Source organism: Callospermophilus lateralis, chromosome 4, assembly GCF_048772815.1.
Source record: "Callospermophilus lateralis isolate mCalLat2 chromosome 4, mCalLat2.hap1, whole genome shotgun sequence".
NCBI lineage: Eukaryota > Metazoa > Chordata > Mammalia > Rodentia > Sciuridae > Callospermophilus > Callospermophilus lateralis.
Genome location: NC_135308.1, coordinates 99,396,612 through 99,415,807, shown reverse-complemented (window position 1 = coordinate 99,415,807; position 19,196 = coordinate 99,396,612). Strand labels below are relative to the sequence as shown.

At 33.7% G+C, this 19,196-nt stretch overlaps 1 protein-coding gene across 1 annotated transcript; it reads right to left on the bottom strand.

Moving 5' to 3' along the window:
• Positions 1-7,359: 7,359 nt before the first annotated feature.
• Alg10 (ALG10 alpha-1,2-glucosyltransferase) lies at positions 7,360-16,971 on the bottom strand. Its single transcript, XM_076854297.1, has 3 exons — positions 16,715-16,971; positions 15,414-15,611; positions 7,360-13,151 (listed from the first exon to the last, which is right to left on the bottom strand). Exons 1-3 carry the CDS (start codon positions 16,895-16,897, stop codon positions 12,096-12,098), a joined length of 1,437 nt encoding a protein of 478 aa, XP_076710412.1. The 5' UTR covers positions 16,898-16,971; the 3' UTR covers positions 7,360-12,095.
• Positions 16,972-19,196: the final 2,225 nt, after the last annotated feature.

The window sequence follows — 19,196 nt, the reverse complement described above, 5'->3', positions numbered from 1 at the left end:
TCTATTAAAATCTTGGTCCCCAGCATGGCATTAGTGGGAGGTAGGTGTTAGAACCTTCAAGAAGGGTTGCTGGTGGAGATCTTTAAGTTATTGAAGGCATGTAATTGATGAGGATTGTGGGACTCCAGTCTCTTCCTCTCTCCTGTTTGTTTCCTAGTGATGAGTTGAGTGATTTTGTTTCTCTACATGCTCTTGCTACAGGTCCAAAGTGATAAAGCTAAGCAATCCTAGACTGAAATCTACAGAACTATGAGCCAAAATAGACCTCTTCTCATTATAATATGATTATCTCTGGCATTATAGTGATGGGAAGCCAATGCATTCTCTTTATTCATGTTTTTGTGTCTACTCAAAGTGATCACCATTATTTATTTTCTACATAATTAAAATGTCCAATTAATGTAATTCTAAATAATGTACAATATTTTTCAGTTTTTTACAATGTCAAATTGAAGCTACACTGTTTGGACGTAACAATGAACTTTTTCACTGTGTTATGGTGTGGATGTGAGGTGTCCCCTAAAAGCTCATGTGTGAAACAATACAAAAAGGTTCAGAAAAGAAATGATTGAGTTATGAGACCTTGCCCCAATCAGTGAATTAATCCCTGGTGGGATTAATTGAGTGGTAACTGAAGGCAAGTGAGGTGTGGCTGGAGGAGGTGGGGTATTGGGGGTGTCACTTTGTGGTATATATTTTGTATCTGGCAATTGAAATCTCTCTCTTGGCTTCCTGATCATCATGTGTGCTGCTTTCCTCTGCCACACTCTTCCACCATTATGTTCTGAATTACCTAAGCTCTGAGGAAGAGTCTGCTGTCTATGGATTGAGACCTCTGAAACTGTGAGCCCTCAAATAAACTTTTTTTCTTCCACAATTGTTCTGGTCAGGTCTTTTAGTCACAGTGGTGAAAAAACTGACTAAAACAAACTATAATAATGAGTAAGAATATTTTAAAAAGTTACAAAAATCCATGTTTTTCAGGTTAAAAAAGGAATTTACATTTTTAATAATATAAACAAATTTATAACAGTCCTGTAGTTGGCAATTATTAGATTAACTAATACTATTTTTATCATGTTATAATACAAGTTAATAAAACTTTTTGGTGCAGAGCCCAAGACATACCTAATAAATTATATATAACCCTTACATTTTGTGTAATTAGAGCTATTAAATAATTATCACATGTATTTGCTCATTTGATCTTGACAGTTTCACTTTCCTATATTGAAACAGCAAATTAATGGCAGATCCAGGATTTGAACCTAGGTCTTCAGATTACAGCTCACGTGTGCTTACTACTTTAGATAAACACAGTCTGTTAGAATTTATCATAAAGTAGGAGATTGGCTTACTTTCACTTAATTTAATCTCTTGTTTATTAGGGAGAAGTTATTTTAGTAAATACAAAATAGGGTCATTAGCTAAAACATTTTAATTTTGACTGTGTTTAGATTACTTTTATCAAATAGTAAACCCAAACTACCAAAACCTTAAGATATACGAAGATCAAATTTTATCAAAATTTTGTTTTTAGATACTTGCCAATTATTCCTCATAATGAGCGAGCTTTCTTCCCCAAACTGTTATTTCAATTTGATAAGAAAATGTTGCTGATAGTGAAAAACTAGATTAAGAAAAAGTTATGCTAATCCCTTTCATTGTAATGATGAACATTTAACTGAGAATTTATTTAATAAGAGTACAGTATAGAGATTCATAGATTATAAATTCTAATTTGTGATTTTAAACACTGAATTATTTATTTTTCGAGAGTAAGAAAATCTCATTAGATGATCAATAGTCCAAAGAATTTTCATATTAAAAGTCAAAGGGAAAACTAGCATAAGGAAAGATCTATTATAACACAAACATTATAATATAGAAAAGACACATTTTCTATCAGCATTCTAGATATACAGAAGTCAAATATCTCCAAAGCTCGATGGCAAGTTACATAATGTGTAACTCAAAACCATTTGGAGACTGGTGGAGACTCTCAAATTGCATTTATTGCATCTAAAATCCTTGGCTATTTTTTAAAAATGTATGTTATTCATATACCATTACAAACACAATTACTTGCTTTCTTTCCTTATCAGGTAACTTGCTCTATAACACAACTCTCAGAGAGTGACTAACAGTTCCTGCTTTTCTAATAGCCACATAAAGGAAAACAAGTATTTCCCATCAACAGAAGCTTTTTATAACCATTCTGCCATTAAATATACATGACAAATTCCATGTGAATTAAAGGTATGTGTAAATTCCAGTTTTACTGATATTCTAATTGGAAAAGAAAATAGAAACTATAAAGTTTTCTAGATATTCTTAATTATAGGGAATGAAATGAAACTATGATTATCTGATGATTCAAGCTTCCAATAATCATGTTTTCAAAGTACGCAATGACAAAGATAATCAAATATATTTGCTCAAGGATAAACATGTTCAAAAATGCCTTTCAAATAACAATGAAAAAATCATTAATATCAGTGACATTTTAGGGTAAATAGAATGGTAAAGTTCTGTCAGATTAACAACTAGAAAAAAATGTCCATGACTGCCACCTTGAGTAAAATTCAGGATAATGCATTTTGGAAACCAAATTAGCAGTTGTCTACTGCAGTTATTACCACTGGAAATTAACATCAATCTAAATTTTTATCATACAAGCAGTTCAAGTAGAGATTGGGTCCTACTATATTCTTTTGTTTTTCCACATCAGTATTCTGTGTGCATTTCATTCCAATATGCCTCCTGAACAAGATGCTATTATAATGGGGGACAGTGATTCCTTCATCAATGTATGTCATCAATATATGAAATAGATATATAAAATATATGAATATATGAAAAAAAGTTGACTATCCTTTCAATTGAGCCTTCCTCTGTCTTCAGTCTTCCTACTTACTTCTTTTCCTAGCAATACTTCTAAAATTCTCCTGTCCATCTTCACCAGAAACACTTGTACTTGGTGTGTACATAGATATGGGTATAGAAAGAACATAGGGAGATATTCTCATATACTATTCAAATATTTATAATTAATTAGATTTAATGGGTTACTTTTCCATTCATTACAAAGGACAAAATCTTAAGACCAAGAATTCTAAATGGAGGGCTAATTTTAAAATTAATTAAATCTTCTGCCAAGGCTCACCTGAGCCCAGGGCCTGTCCATACTTTGGGAACCTTGCAGTACATTCAGCCACAATTCCCAGTAGATACAGAGGTATCACTTAGAGTTAAAATTTCAAGTCATCCCCTCAAAACCTTTCAAAACCCCTAAACTGTTCACAGTCCTAATTAAGACTACCCTTTTCTTGGGTTCCTGTGCCACCTATTGTGGGATTTAAGAGCGGATGGAAGGTGAGGCGTCACAGTCAGTCCATTCATTTAACTGAAGGCTGGCTATCCTCTCAAATAATAGCCATTTTTCTTCTCACCCCCCCTTATCATACTCTGTGCTATCTTCTTGTTCCCCACCACATGCAATAGAACATTGATCTTAGTTTCTATTTAAAAATAACCTATGTTCTTTTTAAGGGTAGGACATTATTAGATTATGTAAGTTTACTAGAACTGTCTTGTTCCCTGAAAAAAAGGCAGGTTCTAAAGCCACATTTCCTGAGTTTGCAAATTATTTCAGTTATCTTTGTCTTAATTTCCTTATCAATAAAATGAGGATCATGGAATCCTTATTGGGATTACTTAATCCATGTTGAACACTGATTCTAAGACTAGTGACTGACACATAGCAAGCATGCTGCAAGTGTTGGCAACTGTTAGCCACTACTCTGTGTGTAGTAGTACTATACAATCTCTGTGCACTTCCCTTTAATAAACCTGGAATGCTTTCCACAATGTCTCCACAAATCTCCATAAGAATTAGCTCAAAAACCATTTTTTCCCATGAAATGTTCCCTTGTTCCTTCAGCTGTGATTTCCAGTTCCATGTCAATACCTTAACTTTCGTATTCCTCCACAGTGATAATCAATATTATACTTTCTATTAATTCCCAATTAGAAGGTGAGTTCCTCTTTACAGAAAAGATCACTTTTGTATTGCTTCACATCATTTTTTTTTCCACAAGGGAATTTCAAGTGGTCACTGGATTCAGTAACAGATACTTTAATAATGCAGTATATTACAATGAGCTATATTAGAAATCTGTATTCCAAAACTATTTCCACCTAAACTATTTTTCAGGAATTCTTAATCCCTCAAAACAAAAGTAACAACCTCAACTTCCTTATTAATACAGACAGATTATACATAATCTATATCAACTATAATCGAGACAAGGTTCCTAGGAAGATAATGGCAGAGGAACTTGTATCATATCACACTAACTCTGCCATAGTTTAAATGATTTAGAGGGAAAAAAAATACTTGAAATTACTGAATAGCAATCAAAATCATGTGTACACTGCTTTTCCTGAGGGTACCCACCAGTCAGAAAGTTGAAATGACTGACTTGCAGAGGATGGAATCTATAATTGCCAGAGTGCCGCAGTCCGAAATAACGGGGGTGGGGGCGGGCGGTGTGATGACGAACAACTTGTGTAGATTGATACAGCAGGAGTAGGAGCAGTTTATTGTAGGACCGGATCAATATTTATACATTCCACACAGCTTATCTTAATTAGCATAAACTAGATATAGCAGTCAACCAATAAGGAATCGCCACACTTAATGGCTCGCTTTTGTTACTTCACAAACCACTCCCTCTGGCATTTTGCCAGGTGCCATCCAGACTTGTTTACAGACTCTAACACCAGAGTGGTTGTAAATAGAGGGGAAATCCTAGAAAAGAGAAGTCACAAGGAGGCTACTCCAAATCTGGGTCCAGTATAAGTCCTCAGTTGATCTCTATAAGATGCATATGAGGAAGGGAAACTCCATGCCCAATGGGAAGTAAGAGAAAACAAAGAATGGAGATCACCTCCTTTGTCTCTTAACAAAGACCTAGGTTTGAGATTTGAGTCCTACCAAGTTAAAGGTGCAGTAAACACTCTTTACAGACCTAGACTAAAAAAAGAAACTCCAGACTCTACAAATACGAGGTGACCAACTAATAATTTAACTGGTCTCTATTATGATGAAATTAGAAGGAAAATTATACAGATACCCAGGTTAGTGATTGACACCAATTACAGATACTTAAACATATGCAATTGTATTATTTCATGAAGAATAAAGATTAGGACTGGGTAAGTGGTAAAGAGGGAAAAATGAGTGAGTACTGGGAGTACTGAGTGAAGGGGAAAGGTGCTAACCCTCAGTTTAGAATAAGAGAATTAAGTAGACATAGTATATTATAAAACACAAATTTATTTAGAAACAAAATATTTGAACAAAATTTTTGAAAAGAAAAACATCTTTTATTCTTATAAATAGGTTTACTCAAAAGCAGTTTTAAATGACATGAACTCGCAATATAATTTTATAAGTCAAATACACATCTCAATTTTAGAATATAGTACTAACAAAAGGTAAAACATCTAAAAATGTATCTAGAACAGATATTCACATATTGTTTAAGCTAAAAGATGAAGTTCTTCCAGAAAGAATTTTTAAAAATCCAAAGCTTGTCATGTTTAACCAAGAACTTGCTTCCAAATTAAGAGTTTTCTGAGAAACTAAATACTAATTGTTAAATAACTGCGCTCCTCCTTGATTTGTAAGAAAGATTTTATTTCAATGTAAATCCATATGACTGAATACGTCAGCCCTGATTTTTTTTTCCTTTTTGCCCTTAAATTCATATGTATACACTCATACCAATTTGAGGCATTATGACAAAAACAAAAATGGAACATACCATGGCAGATGGAAGACCATCAGCCTCTGGAAAACCGCCAAATTAGTGTTAGCCTCATTTTCTGGTCTAGAGTAGATTCTCCATGAAAACTTCAAAGATGCCACAAATTTGAAGGTAAATGCCTTTGTGCCCTTCTCTCCCGAATTGAGTAGTTATTAACATTGATTCTGGTCAGGTTGTCTGGTCATGAATCCTAGCTCAGTCAATTATTCTATAATGTTGGGCAAACAACCTTTCTATGCTAAGTTTCCTCATGTATTAACAACCATTCTATCCCACAGGATTATTATGAATATTAAATGAGATAAAATCAGTTTTAAAGCACTAAAAACAGTGGCCAATACAATATCATATCAGTTTTCAAATTTGTCGTATCACCACTTGTTTATGGGGAAAGGTCCTTAGAGGAAGATGCTTTATGAAGTAAATAATGTCATATGGAAAGTCAGATTATGTAAAAGAATCTAATATTTGATTAAAAGTCAAAAGTGCAACATTTTTATTTATTTTTTTTACATTTACCTTGGCTTCATACAACTTAGGAAACACTTTCAATAAGAGTATAATAAATAGGCATGGATAATATATATCTTTGTGGTTCAAAACAATACAAAACTATAAAAAGTTTAATTCAGAATAACAAAAGTTTAATTACAAGAACACTTGAATATACAGCACAATATCACCACCTAGTGAACACTGAACTAAACACTTTTATTATACATAGCACTTGCCCTATTTTTCACTAGGGGGATAAACCTTTTTAAGTAGAAATACACTATTTCCATTGATACAAGAGGAATTAAAACATATGTAAAATAAATACTACAAGCTCACCGAAATATTCTAACTATAATCTTTTAGAAGATTGGGCATCTAAAATTTGTTTCTAAAACAGGGTTAACAGTTAAAAGTAGTTTTGTTCAGAAATTTAAAATACCAAAGACAGCATGCAAATCACCAGAAATATCTGACTATGACTTACCAATTAATGCAAAAATATTAGCTGAAACAGACTTATGAATTTAAAAGTACAAGGTTGTAAGACATCTTTAAATATATATTTTACTCTACCTACATGCTATCTGATTTTCCTAAATCTGATAAATAGAAATTTTACCACCAGTCAATGGGAAACATTGCAGAGACATTCCAGTCCCTTGCAGAGACTAAGCAATTAGAAAATTTGTTTTTCCTTAACTGAAATGTAACTGTTGGCCCTACATTTACACTTTACATAACAGAATAATTTCAATTCACTCAAATAATTATTCTTCAAATATTGTAAGAGCTTAAGTTACAGAATCTGTTATTCCAAGTTAATCATCCCATTCTTTCATTTATATTACAACAAAACTATTAATCCTCATCATTTGTTCATACTTCTTTAAACAGTTTCTAACATTTTTAAGAATTATTACAACCCAACACAAAAAAATAATGTGCCATGAATGGCCTGGCTTGTGCACAGTAAAGACTATCTCCACTCTCCATATCCTACTTCTCTTTATATATATATATATATATATATATATATATATATATATATATATATATATATATGGTTGTTGATGGACTTTTATTTTATTCATTTGTTTATGTGTGGTGCTGAGAATCGAACATGGTGACACACACATGCAAGGCAAGCACTCAGCCTACTTAATGAAAAAATTCACAAAATAGCAGTCAAAACCTCAGTTTGTGAATCAGATCAATCTATGTTCATTTAGAGACAAGAGTGGTCTTGTGGCAAGTCACCAGATATACTTGACCTTTAGCTTCTTCAACAATCCAGCAAAATTCAGTATCTACTGCACAGACATATGAGTAGGATCAAATGGGACAATACTGGTAAATCAGCCAATATGACACCTGAAATATTAAAGGTACTCAATAGATGGCAATTTCTTTCCCTTTTTCCTCATCTTTTATGTGCCATATGCACACATACATTGCTCAATGAACTGATCACACTCCTGTATGCAGAAACAGTATAATGTTTTAATATTGTTCTTGTTAGAGAAAGACATTTCTTTTGGCTTGCTGGTGATGAATTGTGCTATGAATGAAATGAAACTCTGAATGAAAATATTAAATTCATCAAAAGCTCATCTTTTAAAAACCATAATATGAAGACATTATTGGATTACTTCACTGTGACAAAATTTCTTACCCTAGAAATAATAATCAAATCTTAAAAGAATTTTGTGTTGAATTTATAAATGTGTTGAAAAATTTATTCACAATCTATTCACTTTATTATAATTTTTCAACTTGTTTTACTATATTGGAAATGTGTCATCAACATTTAAATATGTAAAGCTCTCTAAATAAAAGATAAGTTATTCCTAGAATAGTAAAGTAGAACCTGAAAAACGTAAAATATTTGTAACTGGTTGAAATTTCTTTTCTCTTTAAAGTCTTATAAACCACCAAAATTAGAATAGTTTAATGACTGAACTGCTTGTATTTTAAACAGCAATAACCTTGATATCATATCCTGATATAAAGACAACATATAATATATTTACAAATAGATACATGTTTAAGCACTAAACAACACAGCAAACAAAACTTAGCACTAGATCAAAAGATTAGGCAGAAAATAGGCCTGGAATGCTCTTGTCATGAAATGCAATTTATTTCCTCAAATTAATTGTGATTATACATTATAGTTTTTCTGTGCTAATTGCTTCATTCTATACTAAAATGTTCAGTGTACATTTAGCTAATATTTATCATATGACATGTTTATGATTTTTATGAATGGCAAGGGATAAATCCTTTTCGAAATTAGGCCCATACCAGACACAACTTAGGACAATTATCCTCATTTGAAATGAGGACCAAACATCTTGCCTTATTGATTATAGAGTCATAAGCAAACACTAATTCCCAAAACTCCCATGTTAAATGTTCTTCCTATAAGTCCATGGCTCCTAATTTATATTTAAATTTCCATTTAAAAAGTTTTTTTCATCTTTACATTATAATCTGGTTTTACTATTTAATGTGATTCTAATTGTTTCAAGATAATAAATGCTCTCTACTTAATATATAGTAATTTCTTTCTTTTTCTTTGTTTTTGGTACTGGGGATTAAACCCAGATGCACTTTACCACTGAGCAACAGCCCCAGCCAGTTTTTATTTTTTATTTTGAGATGGTCTCACTAAGTGGCTGAGGCTGGCTTTGAACTTGAGATACTCCTGTCTCAGTCTCTCCAGTTATTGGATTACGAGCATGCACCACCATGAATTTTTTTATCTGAATACATAATTTATTGAAAACTGGTTATAACTGTCCACTATTTAAGAGTATAAATAAAAATTTTGAATCCCTTTTCTCTTTGATTATGAAGAAAATAATGTCAAACTGCACAGCAATTTAGTTCAAACTGGAAATATCATTATTATTTAATTATTAGAAATAAATTACATTAAGTTATTTACATTGTGGAATTTTATGACAGACTAAGCATATTCTAGAAATGAATCTAAGGAAACATGGCCCAGAGAGCAAAAATAATTTCTCTTGCTAGGAGGATATACTATTTTAAAGTAAGGAACACTGTATTTCCAATTAATTTAAACACACAGATACAGTTATAAAAAATTTCTGAGTATCCATTAAGAGAAAACACATGTCGTAGTAAACACATGGTACACAGAAACCTAACTAATACTATCTAAGATAATATTCCATACTAGAATTTCACATAAGGTAGAACTTGATCAAAATTATTCTGAAGTTGAAAACAATGAACTAGAGCTTTTCATGATACTCTTTAAAATAATCCTACTCACAGATTAGTAAGAATGATTGTAAGGTTATCTAGTAAGGATGTATGTTTTTTCATAATCACTTTTTAATTATGAAATTTAAAAAAATTCTAATTTTTTAAATCCATTACAAAAGAAGTATTTGATAATCCTTTAAAAAGTTCAAAACACAAACATAATTTAGAATGTTTGTAAAAGCAAGGGTCATTTTAGGAATGACTGGACTTCTCAATCTTGAGTGGAAAGGTTTCACAGGGAAGAGTTTGGGGTAGTATTGAACAACTAAAGGCAAAATGATCTGTTAAATTGAGCTTGTGTATCTTTCACATATTTATTTAATCTATTTTACTCTGTGGAAAATTCAACAGTAAATAACCATCTTCTAAGGGTCCAAGAAAATTTAAACCAAAACATTTATCTTTAATTCAAAAACACTGATAGACATCCTGTTTTAAAATAATTAGGAAAAAAAATAAGCAGCTCCTTTTAATTCACAGTATTCCTTTCTAAAATACCAAGTACTGTATTTTATGTTATAGAAAACGAGGAAGATTAACGTGTTTCCTTCTTAATGTAAAATTTCTCCAAATTTAACACAGAAGTGACTCAACACTTAAAAATTAATTGGAATGGTGATCTCTCCAAACAGTCTTCTTCAATTAAATGGGGGTGAAATGGTCCCCAGACCAGATTTGAGTGGAAAGTTTTTCCTCTCAGAAATGTTCCTAAACACAAGCCTTGCATTATCAGACAACAAAGCTGTATTTCCTAAATTACACTTTTTTTCCCCCAAGTTTGGTTTCCTGGATTTAGTTCTTTATTATAATAAATTCTGATTAAAAATATTCTGGCTGGGTGTGGTGCATACACCTGTAATCCCAGTTACTTGGAAGGCTGAGAGAGGAGGACTACAAGTTCAAGGCTAGCCTGTGCAAAATTAGCAGGACTCTTAAAATTAAAAGGGCTGGAGACATAACTCAGTGGTATACTGCTTGCCTATCATCCCTAAACTCAATATTCAGCCTACCAAAAAAAAATATGGGTAAAATATATTTTCATACAATCACTGTTATAATTTCGTCATTCTACTTTCTAAGTACTGAATAGAGAGGTACAATAAAAGAATGCTCTGTATTGTTTCCTCAAGACTTTTGTTGTTATTTTTACCTGCACTCATTTTCATATTTGCAAGTTGAGATGTTTTCTAAATATTCTAATTATTTTAAACAGGAAAAAGCTTTATTCAACACGGAGGAGAAAGTAATTTGTCCACACTTACGGCTATTTTTAAAAAAATTTAGAAATGTAAAATTAGGTTGAAAGATGACTTCTATACACAGTTTTAGCTTTCCATGTCAAAATTAATATGCCCGAATACTTACCTGTAGTAAAATGACAACCCAAGGAATGAATGAAAAATAGTAAACAGAGAATGCAAACATTAACACACACAAAAAAAATATTACCCAGCAGGTGTTCCCTAATTTACAAAATAGTTACATCAAATGATTTCATAACTTTCTATTTTTTTTGGGGGGGGGGGAGATAAGGAAATCAAATACCAATTTGATTTACATATATATGACCTCAGAAGTCACTTTTTTTAACCTCTCAGGACAAAATTTTATTTATAAGATCTGAGCACATATATTATCTCCTAAAAATCTTGTGAGATATTATCTTCTTGTCAGGAGAGAGGCATGGAATGGATATTTCCTCAGCGTCTCCAGAAGGAACTGACCCTGCTGACATTTTTATTTCAGATACAGGTCTTTCTAAATGTGGAAAAAAAAGTAAACCACTAAGTTTGTGGTCATTTGTTACAGTAGTCCTAGGAAACTAATACAACAATGTATTTCAGAAAAAAAGTCTCTTTAAAAGGTCTTATAATCAACACAATTTATCTTTGGCCTTTATACATTTCATATTAGGAATTAGTGAAAAAGCTTCATCATTTTTAGATTTTAAATAAAAATAATACACTGATTCCTAGATTACCATGACCTTCTCTTTTAAATTACTATCCATAAATCTATTCTAATTTATGATTAAAATTATAATTACTGAAATAGTAAACAACTTTTCAATCAGGAATATTGACTGATCATTTGTAAATATTTTTTTAAATAATTTCTGAAAAGAATTATAAATTAGTTCCACTGCTGTGAAGCATACCCAGTTTTCTTAAGCTTGTATGTACAAAAAGTTTCCAAGCTTTTGAGTGCTGGCAGTATCAAAGAGATAAATTGTAAACAATTTTATCTTTCCGTTATTGGCTTCTGAAGCAGGTCTTAAGCTTTTCAGTTGTTTATACTTCCGTGTATTTGTTGCATACAATTAAAGTATGTAATAAAAAAAACTGATGTGATCTGAGGATTACCATTATGCCTAAAACAAATTCTATAATTCCCACCTATCAATTATTCATTGTGGAGACAGTCTAAATATTACATCTACTTTTAAAGGTCAAAATATCTCTGATTTTACCACATAAACCTTTGAATGTCCTGACTATTTGGCCACTGAAAAGTCTTACTCAGAAAAATATAAAAAGTTAGGAAATTAACAATTACATAGCAACCCAGTTCACAAACAAGTCTGGATGTGGGTGGTAGAGGTATGTTAAGCCTATAAATAATATACGGTAAAATAAAGTAACGAAATTCTAGCAGTTTTTGAGGAACTGTAGAAGTGAACAAGCATATGAAAAATATTAAATTCCAGAAAACTGATTTTGATTTCAATGAGTCAGCTATACTCCAACCAGCAAATACATAGACTGGAACTAACAAATATTTCATAATTTCATATCTTTGAAAAACTCTTTTCCACACATAGAAAGTATAATGTCTATTGTCTGCTAGCAAGTATTTATGAACATAAGTGAATTTCCAAACTAAAAATATGGAGGCTAAGGTAATCAAACAAAACTGAATTCTACGTTTCCAAACTAAGTAAAGAAAAGCCTTAATTTTAGTAGGAGATAGTAGATGAGGAAAAGAAAAAAAGAGGGTGAAAGAGAAAAAATAGAACAGTTGAGGAAAATGAAAACAGGCTTCATGACTACTCCGATCACCAATAACAATTCCACCATTAACTACTACAAAAGCACAAAATGCAAACCCCAGAAGGATGTAGGGCCAAGTTAGAAGGAAAAGCATACTCAAGTTTTTAAAGGACATGGAATACACCAAAAGAAACTGAAGAATTTTCCTGAATTCTGAAAATGGTCCTTTGATAGGGGGAAGCCGCTCTTCCTTCTTTTTTTGTAGCTCAGTTTTCCAGGCTTCAGTTAATTTCTGTGCAATGACATGTCCTGCGCAGAAGACAGCCCAGATGATATTTGTTTGACGAAACATGAAGCCACAAAACCCAAGCAATGCAGAAGTTTTATGATTTCCATAAAGACACATCAAATAGGCAAAAAGAGTAAAAAACATGGATCCTGCTTCTGTATAATAAAGGAAGTTAAAAAAATACAGTATTGGAAACACTGCTAGTGTTAATGTTGACAAGATTCTCTGGATACTTGAGGCAGCCTTTGGGGGGAAAAACATGAAAAATTATTTTCACAACAAAGCAATTATGCTATTTCTGAATTAATGAACATATTTATTAAAAAAACAACAATAACAAAGCCCCACTCCAATTTTATTTAGGAGTTAATATTAATCTAATTTTGGGCTTTGCAAAGTTACTATGTAAGTTTATAAGAACACCTGGTACTTTATAGTTATAATTATTAGCTTGGAAGACACTAAAACATGTTATGTGCCAAAGCTCCTATGGCTTAAAGTGATTCGAATGACTTGAATGATTCAACAAATAGTTGAGGAGTTTTTGGCACAAGATACCAAACTAAACTCTGTGGAGCATAGAGATGAAGAAACACCATGCAGGTAGCTCCAACCCCCTGAGCTTAATTCTTAGTACCTTCCATAAGCATTCAACCTGCCATCATCACCAACTCCCTTGAAGGACAGCCTTTTAAAACCTTACACGAGACAAATGTAAAAGGGCATATAGCATCTATATTATTTGACCAATGATCTTACTTTTTCATGAAGGATTTTTGTGAAAATAGTAGGCCTAGTCTAAAATTAAACATCTTCTTTGGGCCCTTCTGACATGACTTCAAAATTTAAGTATTTTTATCTCCTTAAATTGTATCCTTCACTTAATCTAACTCACCAAATCAGACCATGCCATTCCTTTGATTAAATTTAAGGTATCTCATTCCTCACAAGAATAGGAATAGAACCACCACATGACCCAGCTAATCCACCACTCAGCATTTATACAAAAGTACTAAAATCAGCATACTATAGTGATACAGGCACATCATTGTTTATAGCAGGGCAATTCACAACAACCAAGTTATGGAATAAACCCAGGTATTGATGAATTAAAAAAAAAACATGTGGTACATATACACAGAGGAGTTTATTCAGCCATAAAGAATGAAATTTTGGTATATGCAAGTAAAAGGATGGAACTGGAGAATATCATGTTAAGTGAAATAAGCCAGATTCGGAAAATCAAGGATCAAATGTTTCTTCTCATGTGCAGAAACTAGAACAAACTAATGGAAAAGGGAGGTGTCTCATGAGGTTAGAGGGAGATCAGTGGAGTCGAAGGTAGAAGAGGAAGATGAGGGATGGGAAAGAGGAGGAAATGAGAAATGCACCTGACAACATTATACTATGTACACATATAAATATACTATATTTATGTTTATCTATAAAGCACCATTAAGAAAAAAAATTAAAAAACAGAAGGAAGACCAGTAGAGTATAGGAAAAGGAGCAGGGGAAGGATGGGAAAGAGGAGGCAGTGGGGACTGAAATGGAGCAAATTAAATTCCATGCATATTTTGATTATGTCAAAATGAACCCAACCATTATTCATAACTATAATGCACTAATAAAAGTATTTGAAAAACAGATAAATAAATAAAATTAAGGTCTCTTCATCACCTCCTATTTGAAGTTCAAAATCCTCTCCATGACATATAAGGACTTTCTTGACTTTAGTCCTACCTACATCTCTAGCTTTATATCCTTATGGTTGATAATTCTATAGTTTCAAATAGTAATTCTCTGCATTTCATTGTTCAATGCCTTTATACCTTTACTTATGCTATGTCTGCCAGAATTATTCCCCTCTTCAGCAGTATCTGTTCATCATGATTTAGCTCTGGTGCTACCTTCTCTGTGCAGCCTTATCCAAGGCCACACACTCCTCCCAGTAAGGCTGTAATAAGTGTTCCTCAGCTCCTTCTCTGTATCCTCATTCTCATGCGTACCTCCCTCTCATAACCGATACTACTGAAATTATCTCTTTCAATTACTGAATCTTTATATCAGGCACTAGCTGAAGAACCACCTATTTATTAATCCTCTACTCTTCATAACACTTCTATGAGGTAGATTTATTAGTACTTATTTAACAGTTGAAGGCACAGAGTCATGAAAGGTAATCTTCCCAAAGTAATGCAAGTAGTAGTAGTAGGGATAGAATTCAAACCCAAGAAACCAACTTCCAGGACTTGCAGTCTTAAATTGCCTCTTAACTCCTAAAGCAAAGTCTATTTTCCCTATAGAAGATATAAATTCTGCAAGCAAAGACTGCCTTACTTAAATATCTTCTAAAATGGGGGTGCAAGATTTCCATTAACTGTCACAAACATACATAAATTCCAGTGTTAAAAACATATTTCTCCAAATTTCATAAAACTAATTCATGACATAAATGTGAACCTGACTGCACAGAAACTTGTAATAAATTATGTTAAAACGTACCTTGTTTCTGGGTTGTAGCTTTCGGAAAAGCAAATATAGTAAATAGAAATTGCCAACACTGAAGAGAAGATTAACAAATCTGAGCATTCCAATGGAGCAGACAATATGTTCAGACCATCCAAAAATCCAACTGGCAGGTTTGACCACTCCAACAGACACCAGGTATAAGCCAGGTAATGTAGTAATCATGGGATCCCACTTAAAAATGAAAAGCCAACAATGAAGCAAAATCAAGAACTAATACTGAAAGGATAGCAAAGATATGTTAAGATCCAGTTTTAATGATCATGACATTTGAGAAGTTATTTTGACATGGTTAAAAAAATCTTAGTAGATTAGATGTCTACTTTGAGAAAATATTTTTTTAAATTTGTTTCTAATTTCCAAAAATTGCTCTCTTAGAACACCTGTATTTTGGTGTCTAAATTGCAAAGGCTCTCATTTCACAGCTTGTAAAATTTAGTTCAAACTCTGAGGGTTTAGAGAGAAAGAAGGGTTTAGAGATTGGTCCACAGGCTGTATGATAGCTAACATGTATCAGTTCCAAAAACTGTGCTAAATCCTATTTAATCTTGTTGCATACCTTATATTAGTTACTATTATTGATGTCATTTTGCAGATGAGTAGCCTGAAATCCAGAAAATTTTCTAAGGTTAATAACAGCATCAAGATTGAAAATCAGATTTTTTCCCAAGATACTTCAACCAGAACGCATAATGTGTCACCAGAAGAGGAGGAATATGCTGTGGTATTTATATTTATACATTTGTGTAGTCAAACATACATTTTAAAATGATATAACCTGACTGGGTGCAGTTTATCCAGCTAACAAAAGGTTTCTAAAATGCCCAGAAAGAAAATTAATGTAAACTATCACTTTATTTTTGTGGCTGAAGACCCCCATCCTTCCTCCAAAATACTTAGTGAGGTGTTTCACTGACGCTAACGTGAAGTTTTCTGACAGGTTCAAGGCACACCCCAACACCTCTCTAATCTTTGAACTGGGGAAGACAAACTGGGATAGTCAGTTGCTAAGAGGAGGAGCACTAGCTCGGTTCCCCATTAGTCCCTCTCCCAAACCATTCCTTGTTGAGACACAGAAGCTTTTTATTCATTAATTTTAACAAACATTACGAAGCTCTGACACAGGAACAAAAGATTACCCAGCTCCTTTTACGTTTGGAGGCTGGGAAGGTGCAAGGGAGAGAGCCAAGGATAAAGGATGGGAAGGAGAAGTCAGCGATGGGAACGCCGGGCCCTCCCTGGCCTGTCCTAGAGTAGAGACAGGTTGCGGACCCCACCTGCGAGAGGGAGAAATGGCCCTCACAGTAGCGCTGCGCCTGCGGCAAGTGGAAGATCTCGTCCATGTAGGGCTCTCGCAGCGCCCGGCTGAAGGCAGAGAAGAGTAGGCATGACACTAAAAAGGTACAGCTCAAGGCAGCTGAGAAATAGTAACCCTCTAGCTGCGCCATTCCTGCCCCCATTGCCACTGCCCGAGGACCCACTCAGAGCCTGGAAAGCCGAGCTTGAAACTCCGGCTCGAAACGGGCGCGCAAGGCGGGACTGGCCGGCCAGGACTGAGCACAGCCGGAAGGCAAAGGATGCTGGGAGAGCGCGGGCCGGAAGGATCCGGTCACTGTTTCCGGAGTGACGAATTTATGTAACGGACCTGACTGTTGCCCTGTCAATCATACTGCCTGAGGCGCCGGGAGTGGTGAGAGCCTCCGGGGAGGGCGGTTCTAAGGATCCGCTGCACTGGAGTTGCGATGTTTGAAGGTTTGAAAAGAAATCAGATCCTCAACCTGCTGGGTTTTTTTTTTTGTTGCTGTTCGTTCCCATTTCTCACCAGAAGATGGCGTCATTTCCCCACGTTTCCAATTCCCAAACTTGAAAATTTTCATTTCCTTTTCCAGTTATTTCTGTTCTCTCTTTTCAGGGATCATTATTACTAAACAATTCAGTTGTAAGGCATTTCTCTTGCGTCAACTTTTGAGACCGGAAGGGGAGCGTTTATTGTGGGTTCAAAGACTGATATTTTATAACTGGTGGGACATAAAATCCCTGACTGCCAATAAATTCACCAGTTAGAGGATATTTTAGGTTAAAAGAGAACACTTTCAAAAGGTAGACTTTCCAAGGATTTAGTTAAATTCATATTAAGACTGAATTCTGATGGCCGGATCTCAGTATGCTGTGAAAGTTGGAGGTAATTAATTATTTTAGAATTTGGGATGTTTTAGATAAGGAAGGATTGTCTATGCATGTAAATTTGGTTGTTATGTGTTAGGTTTTCCTACTAAATCATAATCATGAGCATTTAACAGGTGGTACTATGCATCACTGATTTTGTAGTCTCAAAATTTTATTCACATATTAGTTACATAAAGTTACACACTTTTATATGTTATGTAGAGTACACAATTCCTGTAGTCTGTGGTTGGGTATTGAGGGCAGGAGAAAGAGAAGTTATAAAGAACACTAAAGATAAATTATGTTCTGCAATTTTGCCATGAACATTGTTGGCCAAGTTTTGCAGAAAAAAAAAATGATCTTTTCATTAACCTCAGTCAAGTTGCCTTTGGCAGAAAATAGTCATGATTCATTAGGATTGTAAACATCAGGGTTCTCAGTTCAGTTTTTCTCTGAGTCTCTCTCAATTTAAAGGAAGTTTCTCAAATGAAACTCATGGGCTCCCTCTGCATTCTCTACTATTTCTCAATAATAAGAGGAAATCATTGGAATAAAATCATGTTAGGTAGATTTCTTCACCTTATCCTAATTTGAGATGATGCTTAGCTATTTTCCCCATTATCTCCCATTTTATTATTGAGTATGGACTGTACTTACCTATTTGAGATCATCTTAAGACTTCGAGAAGTTATTATCTACAAGCAATTGGCCACTGACTCAGTAAACTGCTCAATCTTAATAGTACATGTTCTGCAGCTTACTAACCCTCTCTAGAAGTAGTTGACATTTTTTGAGGGGGTAGAATGAAACTAGACACTTATGTTATATATTTATCTTCATAATAACGACTACCAGAACTTATATTGAACATCTAACTTGTTTACAAACCCCACATGCCCCTTTAAGTTAATTAGGAAGTTTCAAGGAAATATGATATGTTTGAATTGCTAAAGATCTGTATTTAAAATCTATTTAACTTAATCCTACAGAAGCATCTAAAGATAAAAATTTGAAATTATGTAGAAAACTAATGTCAGCATGGGGTAGAATTTAAAACATCACACCAAGAATAACTCTATAGTCTGTTATCACTTTTACACTTTGGAATTAAAGTGTAAAAGTGATAACAGACTATAGAGTAGTCTATAAAAGCTTATATAGCATATTTGATAAGCTTTAAATGCTTTCCAAGCTTCCCCCAAATCAAGGTCTCCCACTAATATAGCTATTTCTGGGGACTTTTTTCTTTCTTTGTAAAGGGGATTGAACCCAGGGCACTTAACCTCTGAGCCACATACCTAGCCCTTTCTTTTATTGATTTTTTAAAAAATAAATGACAGCAGAATGCATTACAATTGTATATAAAGTATGTTGACACCAATTCATGTCTTCATACATGTACTTTGGAAAATAATGTCTATCACATTCCACCATCCTTGCTAACCCCTGCCTCCTTCTTTTCTCTCCCACCCCTCTGTACCATCTAGGGTTCATCTATTTCTCCCATGCTCCCCCTCCCTACCCCACTATGAATCAGTCTCCTTATATCACAGGAAACATTCGGCATTTGATTTTGGGGGGATTGGCTAACTT

Bases quoted from the DNA above. Each gene is read 5' to 3' on its own strand.
- Alg10 (XM_076854297.1), bottom strand. From the start codon at position 16,897: ATGGGGGCAGGAATGGCGCAGCTAGAGGGTTACTATTTCTCAGCTGCC. The intron at 15,612-16,714 runs GTGGGGTCCGCA...TTCATTTTTAAG, and splicing joins GCCATTTCTCCCTCTCGCAG to TGGGATCCCATGATTACTAC. The intron at 13,152-15,413 runs GTACGTTTTAAC...TTCCCCCCAAAG, and splicing joins AGCTACAACCCAGAAACAAG to GCTGCCTCAAGTATCCAGAG.